Genomic DNA, 11083 nt, shown 5'->3' with positions numbered 1-11083 from the left:
TATAGCAGAGGGAGGAACACTCCCAAACTCATTCTATGAGGCCACCGTCACCCTGATACCAAAACCAGACAAAGATGTCACAAAGAAAGAAAACTATAGGCCAATATCACTGATGAACACAGATGCAAAAATCCTCAACAAAATACTAGCAAACAGAATCCAACAGCACATTAAAAGGATCATACACCATGATCAAGTGGGGTTTATCCCAGGAATGCAAGGACTCTTCAATATATGCAAATCAATCAATGTGATACACCATATTAACAAATTGAAGGAGAAAAACCATATGGTCATCTCAATAGATGCAGAGAAAACTTTTGACAAAATTCAACACTCATTTATGATAAAAACACTCCAGAAAGTAGGCATAGAGGGAACTTTCCTCAACATAATAAAGGCCATATATGACAAACCCACAGCCAACATCATCCTCAATGGTGAAAAACTGAAATCATTTCCACTAAGACCAAGAACAAGACAAGGTTGCCACTCTCACCACTATTATTCAACATAGTTTTGGAAGTTTTAGCCACAGTAATCAGAGAAGAAAAAGAAATAAAAGGAATCCAAATCGGAAAAGAGGAAGTAAATCTGTCACTGTTTGCAGGTGACATGATACTATACATAGAGAATCCTAAAGATGCTACCAGGAAACTACTAGAGCTAATCAATGAATTTGGTACAGTAGCAGGATACAAAATTAATGCACAGAAATCTCTTGCATTCCTATACACTAATGACAAAAAATCTGAAAGTGAAATTAAGAAAATACTCCCATTTACCATTGCAACAAAAAGAATAAAATATCTAGGAATAAACCTACCTAAGGAGACAAAAGACCTGTATGCAGAAAATTAAAAGACACTGAAGAAAGAAATTAAAGATGATACAAATAGATGGAGAGATATACCATGTTCTTGGATTGGAAGAATCTACATTGTGAAAATGACTATACTACACAAAGCAATCTACAGATACAATGCAATCCCTATCAAACTACCAATGGCATTTTTCACAGAACTAGAACAAAAAATTTCACAATTTGTATGGAAACACAAAAGACCCCAATAGCCAAAACAATCTTGAGAAAGAAAAAGGGAGCTGGAGGAATCTATACTACAAAGCGAAAGTAGTCAAGACAGTATGGAACTGGCACAAAAACAGAAATATAGATCAGTGGAACAGGATAGAAAGCCCAGAGATAAACCCACACACATATGGTCACCTTATCTTTGATAAAGGAGGCAAGAATATACAATGGAGAAAAACAGCCTCTTCAATAAGTGGTGCTGGGATAACTGGACAGCCACATATAAAAGAATGAAATTAGAACACTCCCTAACACCATACACAAAAATAAACTCAAAATGGATTAAAGACCTAAATGTAAGGCCAGACACTATAAAACTCTTAGAGGAAAACATAGGCAGAACACTCTATGACATAAATCACAGGAAGATCCTTTTTGACCCACCTCCTACAGAAATGGAAATAAAAACAAAATAAACAAATGGGACCTAATGAAATTTAAAACCTTTAGCACAGCAAAGGAAACCATAAACAAGACAAAAGACAACCCTCAGAATGGGAGAAAATATTTGCAAATGAAGCAACTGACAAAGGATTAATCTCCAAAATTTACAAGCAGCTCATGCAGCTCAATATCAAAGAAACAAACAACCCAAATCAAAAATGGGCAGAAGACCTAAACAGACATTTCTCCAAAGAAGATATACAGATTGTCAACAAACACATGAAAGAATGCTTAACATCATTAATCATTAGAGAAATGTAAATCAAAACTACAATGAGATATCATCTCACACCTGTCAGAATGGCCATCATCAAAACATCTACAAACGGGGAGGAGCTTCAAGATGGCGGAAGAGTAAGACGCTGAGATCACCTTCCTCTCCACAAATACATTAGAAATACATCTACATGTGGAACAGCTCCTACAGAACACCTACTGAACGCTGGCAGAAGACCTCAGACCTCCCAAAAGGTAAGAAACTCCCCACATACCTGGGTAGGGCAAAAGAAAAAAGAAAAAACAGAGACCAAAGAATAGGGACGGGACCTGCACCAGTGGGAGGGAGCTGTGAAAGAGGAAAGGTTTCCACACACTACGAAGCCCCTTCGCGGGCGGAGACTGCGGGTGGCAGAGGGGGGAAGCTTCAGAGCCACGGAGGAGAGCACAGCCACAGGGGTGCGGAGGGCAAAGCGGAGAGATTCCCACACGGAGGCTCGGCGCCGAGCAGCACTCACCAGCCCGAGAGGCTCGTCTGCTCACCCGCCGGGACGGGCAGGGGCTGGGAGCTAAGGCTCGGGCTTCGGTCGGATCGCAGGGAGAGGACTGGGGTTGGCGGCATGAACACAGCCTGAAGGGGTTAGCGCACCACAGCTAGCCGGGAGGGAGTCCGGGAAAAGGTCTGGAGCTGCTGAAGAGACAAGAGACTTTCTCTTGCCTCTTTGTTTCCTGGTGCGCGAGGAGAGGGGATTCAGAGCGCCGCCTAAACGAGCTCCAGAGACGGGCGCGAGCCACGCGGCTAACAGCGCGGACACCAGAGACGGGCATGAGACGCTAAGGCTGCTGCTGCCGCCACCAAGAAGCCTGTGTGCGAGCACAGGTCACTCTCCACACCTCCCCTCCCGGGAGCCGGTGCAGCCCGCCACGGCCAGGCTCCCGTGAGCCAGGGACAACTTCCCCGGGAGAACGCACGGCGCGCCTCAGGCTGGTGCAACGTCACGTTGGCCTCTGCCGCCGCAGGCTCGCCCCGCCTCCTCCGTACCCCTCCCTCCCCCCGCCTGAGTGAGCCAGAGCCCCCGAAGCAGCTGCTCCTTTAACCCTGTCCTGTCTGGGCGGGGAATAGACGCCCTCAGGCTATCTACACGCAGAGGCGGGTCCAAATCCAAAGCTGATCCCCAGGAGCTGTGCGAACAAAGAAGAGAAAGGGAAATTTCTCCCAGCAGCCTCAGAAGCAGCGGATTAAAGCTCCACAAACAACTTTATGTACCTGCATCTGTGGAATACCTGAATAGACAACGAATCATCCCAAATTGAGGAGGTGGACTTTGGGAGCAAGATATATTATTTTTTCCCCTTTTCCTCTTTTTGTGAGTGTGTATGTGTATGCTTCTGTCTATATAGCTTTGCTTTTATCATTTGTCCTAGGATTCTGTCCATCTGTTATTTTTTTGTTTTTTTTTTACTTTAAAAAATTTTTTCTTAATATTTATTTTAATAACTTTATTTTATTTTATTTCACTTTATTTTATTTTATCCTCTTTCTTTCTTTCTATTTTTTCTCCCTTTTATTCTGAGCCGTGTGGATGACAAGCTCTTGGTGCTCCAGCCAGGCATCAGGGCTGTGCCTCTGAGGTGGGAGAGCCAACTTCAGGACACTGGTCCACAAGAGACCTCCCAGCTCCACGTAATATCAAATGGCGAAAATCTCCCAGAGATCTCCGTCTCAATGCCAAGACCCAGCTTCACTCAACAACCAGCAAGCTACAGTGCTGGACACCCTATGCCAAACAACTAGCAAGACAGGAACACAACCCCATCCATTAGCAGAGAGGCTGCCTAAAATCATACTAAGGCCACAGACACCCCAAAACACACCACCAGACGTGGTCCTGCCCATCAGAAAGACAAGATCCAGCCTCATCCACCAGAACACAGGCACTATTCCCCTCCACCAGGAACCCTACACAACCCACTGAACAAACCTTAGCTGCTGGGGACAGACACAAAAAACAATGGGAACTACGAACCTGCAGCCTGCGAAAAGGAGACCCCAAACACAGTAAGTTAAGCAAAATGAGAAGACAGTGAAACACACAGCAGATGAAGGAGCAAGGTAAAAACCCAGCAGACTTAACAAATGAAGAGGAAATAGGCAGTCTACCTGAAAAAGAGTTCAGAGTAATGATAGTAAAGATGATCCAAAATCTTGGAAATAGAATAGATAAAATATAAGAAACGTTTAACAAGGATCTAGAACTAAAGAGCAAACAAACAATGATGAACAACACAATAAATGAAGTTTAAAATTCTCTAGAAGGGATCAATAGGAGAATAACTGAGGCAGAAGAACGGATAAGTGACCTGGAAGATAAAATAGTGGAAATAACTACTGCAGAGCAGAATAAAGAAAAAAGAGTGAAAAGAATTGAGGACAGTCTCAGAAACCTCTGGGACAACATTAAACGCACCAACATTCGAATTATAGGGGTCCCAGAAGAAGAAGAGAAAAAGAAAGGGGATGAGAAAATATTTGAAGAGATTATAGTTGAAAACTTCCCTAATATGGGAAAGGAAATAGTCAAACAAGTCCAGGAGTCACAGAGAGTCCCATATAGGATAAATCCAAGGAGAAACATGCCACGACACATATTAATCAAACTATCAAAAATTAAATACAAAGAAAAAATATTAAAAGCAACAAGGGAAAAACAACAAATAACACACAAGGGAATCCCCATAAGGTTAACATCTGATCTTTCAGCAGACACTCTGCAAGCCAGAAGGGAGTGGCAGGACATATTTAAAGTGATGAAGGAGAAAAACCTACAACCAAGATTACTCTACACAGCAAGGATCTCATTCAGATTTCATGGAGAAATTAAAACCTTTACAGACAAGCAAAGGCTAAGAGAATTCAGCACCACCAAACCAGCTTTACAACAAATGCTAAAGGAACTTCTCTAGGCAGGAAACACAAGAGAAGGAAAAGACCTGCAATAACAAAGCCAAAACAATTAAGAAACTGGGAGTAGGAACATACATATCGATAATTACCTTAAATGTAAATGGATTAAATGCTCCAACCAAAAGACATAGACTGGCTGAATGGATACAAAAACAAGACCCGTATATATGCTGGAGAGGGTGGAGGAAAGGAAACCCTCTTGCACTGTTGGTGGGAATGTAAATTGAGACAGCCACTATGGAGAACAGTATGGAGGTTCCTCAAAAAACTAAAAATAGAACTACCATATGACCCAGCAATCCCACTACTGGGCATATACCCTGAGAAAACCATAATTCAAAAAGAGTCATGTACCACAATGTTCATTGCAGCTCTATTTACAACCAGGACATGGAAGCAACCTAAGTGTCCATCAACAGATGAATGGATAAAGAAGATGTGGCACATATGTACAATGGAATATTACTCAGCCATAAAAAGAAATGAAATTGAGTTATTTGTAGTGAGGTGGATGGACCTAGAGTCTGTCATACAGAGTGAAGTAAGTCAGAAAGAGAAAAACAAATGCTGTATGCTAACACATATATATGGAATCTAAAAAAAAAAAAAAAAAAAAAAATGGTCCTGAAGAACCTAGGGGTAAGACGGGAATAAAGACACAGACCTACTAGAGAATGGACTTGAGGACAGGGGGAGGGGGAAGGGTAAGCTGGGACAAAGTGAGAGAGTGGCCTGGACATATATACACTACCAAACGGAAAATAGATAGCTAGTGGGAAGCAGCCGCATAGCACAGGGAGATAGCTCAGTGCTTTGTGACCGCCTAGAGGGGTGGGATAAGGAGGGTGGGAGGGAGGGAGATGCAAGAGGGAAGAGATATGGGGACATACGTATATGTATAATTGATTCCCTTTGTTATAAAACAGAAACTAACACACCATTGTAAAGCAATCATACTGCAATAAAGATGTTTAAAAAAAAAAGTGTAAGCTCCATGAAATAGTGTAATTCTTTGTTTTTGTTTACTGTTATATTTCATTTTACCTGTCAGATTTTTGACATTCGATAATTGGTAAAGAAATAAATATTCAAGATAGTGCCTTTATTTTCTTTGCAATGTTTTAAAACACAACTCTGTAATTTTCTGTCTCTTTTTTTAATGATACAAGATCCCATCAGACCTGTCACATAGTAACCAGCTGTGGGTGATTTTTCAAATTTCTGCTTTTGTGATTAATGAATCTTTTCTCAGGTTTACTGTTTGAGAATAGGTTAATATATATTCCGTGTAATTCCGAGATTCTAGCAAGCATTCATGTTGTGTGACTTTGGTATACTCAGGAACATCTTCTCCTGTCACGTGGCTTGTTTTTTGTATCTCTTTATCAAGGGCTCTATGTGAATTTTTTTTTTAAAGGCGATGTCCTGGCTGTATCACAAATGTTTTGAATCAGAATCTCATGTGGTTGTATGATTGTGGTTTCTTTTTAAAGAATGTTTCACAGGTGATTCTGATGACCCGCATTTTTTTTTTTTTTTTTTTTGCTATTCAGAATAAAAACTACAACTTCTAGCATTCACTGTAATAAAGCTGCCATCACTAGCGAATGCAGTATTCAAATATTTGTTCTCATTCACTCTACTTCTTGTCCTACTTGTGAGGGTGTGAAAGATCTCTGTGCACCAAACACAAACACACAAAAAGCCATGCAATTGAGAGACAGTTGGTAAATTTGGTGCAGACTCCATTTCTGCCAGAGAGCAGGCAAACAAAACGAAGACATCTTTTAAATGGGCTTTGCTTTCTCAAGTTAATGTCAGCGTTTCTTAATCCATTTCCATGGGCTTGAAAGAAACTTAACACATTCTGTAATATGTTGTCTGACAATTGCAGCTTGGAAATTTTCGATTAGTTCTATTTCTTCAGCAGTATTTTAATGAGAGGTTGGAAGAAGATGTATCAAGTGCTGATAGTCAAATTAGAAATTAATAAGGTCTGGGAAATATATGACAATACATGAATGACAGATGTCATGACAGCATAAGCTCTCCATCATACTAGACTTTAGGCTTGAGTAACATGGTCCGAATTGGTTTTGGTTCTTGTTTTAAAAAGAAAGGTATTAAGCTTTTCTTCTTATTTAGACTATTAATTTCTCTCTTCCTTTTTCACCTCTACCTATTTTCTAGTCACTGGTTTTATTGCATTACAATTACCTGAGCAAATACTTTTTCTTCTATTACATATTAACCATACCTTTCACTTTAAATTTGTATGGATCATATATTCTAATCTTAACCACAAATGCATAGCCACACCTTAACAGTGAGTGAGTACTCCCATTTTTTTCCCATTTATAGTTTGTTCCATTGTCATAAATTCATAGGTGATTCATTGTTCCATCATTAGTATAGAATGTGAAAATTGTCAGTGAAAGGACCAGGAACTGCTCAAAAATAATATCCTACTCAATTAATACAATGTTAGTTGAAAACACAGCGGCAGAAGAATTTTTTTCTCCCCTTAAATATGTGTTTCACGGTCCACTCCGGCATCACTACTTAACGGTTCTAAGTTCGCTTCGTTCACGGATTTTCTTTCATTTTCTGATGCCTTGATATCTTTTCCTTGATATTTTTTCTTCATAACAGAAATTAATACAACATATAAAACAAGGGCTGGGAGTTTTAAGCTTGTAGTCAAGCCAAAGAAAGTATTTCTGTGAAAAGAGAAAAAAAGTCAGTTTTTACTTGGAATTGGGTAAAACACTTTACAGTGTTGTTCTTCAGTATGCAGAAGGCTTTAAAAAAATGATGTTTGAAATCTTACATAAAAATATTGAAGTAGCAATTTCAGTGATTCTTTTGATTGGAGCATAAGAAGTTTGTGATTATTTTTAAAGGACTATTAACCCACAGAAACTAAGGATGGTTCATGATCTGCGCAAGTGCTATCCGTAAAATAAGGTATATTTGGAATGTTCAACTTTCTCAGAGACAGGTTAGTTCATGTGTAATGAGAACAGATTATAAAGGAAATGAACTGCCTGTGAGATAATCAGATTGAATCCATTTATATTGAACCAGGAGCCAATGTTTACCTTATAGGCTTGCTGTCTACGAAGCCCTGCCCTGTGGTCTACTGAAAATTTTTCACAAAGTCACATACAATTACCTAGTACACGTGGTCTATTCCAGGGATTCTCAACTTTGATTGAACATTAGAATCACCTAACGAGATCTTAAAACTCCCATTCCCCAGGCCACATCCCCTGACCAATTACATCAAAATTGAAATAAGTACTTCAAAATAGAAATTAGCAAGTTTTGGGAATTCCCTGGTGGTCCAGTGGTTAGGACTCCATGCTTTTACTGCTAAGGGTTAGGGTTCAATCCCTGGTTGGGGAACTAAGATCCTGCAAGCTGCATGGCACAGCCAAAAAAAAAAAAAAAGAAAGAAAAAAGAAATTAATATTTTTTAAAGCTCCTCAGGTGATTATAATGAGCAGGAAAGATTGATGACCACTGACCTGGTAGGTTGGGAAGCACTCACCTCATAACATTATTAACTAAATGTTGAGAAGCTTTATGCAAAAGATACTTTGAACAATTATTAGGTTTAACTGAATGGAATTAATTCTATAATTTGAGTTGTTTACAAAGTTTTTTAAATGGTAGCTATAATTCCTAATATTATTATTACACTGAAAATATCTCATTCTTTAGTAATTAACATAGTCAAAGGAAAAAATCAATTAATGAAATGTATTTATGACAACTTACCCATATAATGTGGAATTGTATATCCGACAAGACCCTTGCTTCCCATAGTTGTTGACAGACCACTTCATACAAGCTCTATCAATCAGAGCCCCAAAATATATAGGAGCTGGAATTCCTCCTGAAACATGAGATGAGAAGATATCAACCCAAGGAACATGTTTCAAAGGAAACAGTGATATTCCACACTGATACATTTTGGATTATGTAGAAATTAAAAATTTTGGAGGACTTGTCCATTGATTTGGTCTAACTCTACTCAAGAATCAAGATTATGAGGAATCTCCGAAGCTCAAATCACATACAACAGCATAGACATCTTTTATCTACCCTCACCATGCCAACACACATAGGGAAGAAGGAAGATTATATGCCTGTACATTGTTCTTTGTATAATGCCAATTAACTTAAGCCTGGTTGGTAAAAAGGAGAATGTTGTCAGTAAAACATAGAAGTTATATTGGTTCATATGTAATTTTTCTTAGGCAAGGACAGCTAGAATAGCAGGAGTAGAGTTATAACTTCACAGGGAAAGGGAAAATCTCTCAGCTCAATTGCTGCAAAGGCAAGAGATATTTCAACTCGATTTTTAAGTAAATTAAAAGGTGAATGCCAACACTAGGACCTCCCCCCCAGAGAAGCACAGGCCCAGCTTCACTGAGTGCTAGGCTCCTGGTAGGCTGTGCTTTTTTTTTTTTTTTTTTTTGCCTCAGGGCTCCACTCCCACCTTCTTGGAGTCTTGAAGCATTTTCTCTCCATTGATTGTGTTCATTATTAATACCTCCTGAAGCAGCCTGGGCTGTCCAAGGGCCTGTGGTGCTGAATTTTGCTTCTGTTGATGTTCTGATCATAATGATGCCTAGGTCTCTCCAGTGGCCTGTACCTAACCCAGTGTTTATTTGTAGTGTATGATTTTGTAGAATTTGAGGATTTTCAGGAACACACATGTTGTCTTAGAGCAGAAGTGCCCATCTGCTTTTACTGCTATTTTAATAAACTCTGACATTGACTCCTAGTTCTAAGCATTGGTAACTTGATCAAATTTTAGAGATATGCTAATTTTCAAGTTTTATTTTGTTACATAAAAATGATAATGGTTCATAGTTTACAGTTTTGCCAATTCCATTTACTTTTAATCAGTCTCAATTTTCTGAGAGTGAGAAATCTTAGAATGTCAAGGAACTGGTGTCTGAGATGAATATATCTGAGGAAAACTGGTACAGAGAAACTGGATTAGGAATTCACAGGTTTTTACAAATCTAAGCCATTCCTTTGAAAAATGAAAAATATGTGCCAACAATTTATTTTTCTTATATAAAAATAGCACTGGTTTGATCAAACTTAATGAATTAAATGTTTCAGGTAACAAACTTGGTCTTATATTATTGAAATTTTAAAACTTCAGATAACTTGTTTTCCAAATACCTATTTCAGTTTAATATACCTTCTACAATTTACATTGTATTCAGACAGTTGTTTGTGACTGGACATTTGCTCCTCAGTGTGTATTTTTCCCCTAGAAGAGTTAGATTCCATTGGGCCACATACTGGACGTATCAAAATAGGATGCTCACACTCAGAATAGCAAAATTCCTTTTTTTCTGTTTTACGTCTCTAGAGGACCTTCTTCTATTCTCAATCTCATTTCAGCATATCAGAAGGAGTACTGGCTCCCCAAATTCTCTTTCTATCTGCTAACTTCTATGGCTTAGATTCTAGGAGTGAGGCATCTCCATTGGATCTAGAGGAACTGCCAGGATTGGACAGAGAACTACAAAAGACAAGGTAGAAACTTTAATGCCCATAGCTAACTGAAAGAAGGCAGTCTGAAAAACTACTTACTGTATGATTGCAACTATATGATCCTCTTCCATAAAGTCTGCACTATTCCTGCCAGCTGGAAATAACTATCCTCTTTAGAACTCTTAGCACTTTGTAGCTCACTCACAGCCCTTGTCATCCTGCAGTACCTCCATCTTCTCCTTCTCTCCCATACCTTTTATATTTTCTCCTTTTACCTTTGAGGATCTGTGATTTTCTCCCAAATATACTTCTTGGACAACTGCTCCATTGTAATTTGGCCATAGTTATGCTTCTTTCTTTTGCTTGCAAGAGTCCCAAGGGTTGACGCCCTCCCATTTCCTTTTCTTTCAGCCATCAGTGGTTGCCTCCATGCCATGATCAGTTGCCTACCCCAGTTCCTAGAGCAATCATGTCCTTTTCCTACTTCCCAGGAATAAGCATATAATGTTAACAGGTCTTAAAAAGAGGTAGCACAGGGGTTAGGTTAGAAGTTGTTAAGCTAACAACAGGAAACTGTATGGTATGAATGGCAAATGGCAACAAGGGGAAAAGGATAATTTTCTACATCTTGTACTAATCACCTCATCTGAATATTCAGAAATAGGCCTTTAGCCTCTAGATTCTATAGTATTACTATTTGACAGCAACAACAAAAAAACACAACTTCCTGAGCTTTCTTTCATTCAGAGCACTCCCCATTCCAAGATGCTCAGTTCTAGAATTTTAGTTCCCATGAAACCAAGCAGAACCCTGTGGGCCTCCGCAAGTACAAAGGTCCCTCC

The 11083-nt window shown here is 39.2% G+C and overlaps 1 protein-coding gene across 2 annotated transcripts in view; it reads right to left on the bottom strand.

Annotated features, from left to right (window-relative positions):
• Positions 1 to 6105: 6105 nt before the first annotated feature.
• The window catches only part of LOC118901904 (solute carrier organic anion transporter family member 1B3-like), a 69887-nt gene continuing 64909 nt past the window's right edge, over positions 6106 to 11083 (bottom strand). For both annotated transcript variants that reach the window (XM_036865693.1, XM_036865694.1), the window contains 2 exons: positions 8502 to 8619; positions 6106 to 7438 (listed from right to left, as the gene is read on the bottom strand). In XM_036865693.1, coding sequence (XP_036721588.1) covers positions 7243 to 7438; positions 8502 to 8619 — 314 coding nt within the window. In that variant the 3' untranslated portion in view covers positions 6106 to 7242. The remainder of the gene's footprint in view (positions 7439 to 8501; positions 8620 to 11083) is intronic.

The sequence above is a fragment of the Balaenoptera musculus genome, chromosome 10 (genome assembly GCF_009873245.2).
Source record: "Balaenoptera musculus isolate JJ_BM4_2016_0621 chromosome 10, mBalMus1.pri.v3, whole genome shotgun sequence".
NCBI lineage: Eukaryota > Metazoa > Chordata > Mammalia > Artiodactyla > Balaenopteridae > Balaenoptera > Balaenoptera musculus.
This window is presented reverse-complemented; position numbering and strand designations above follow the sequence as displayed.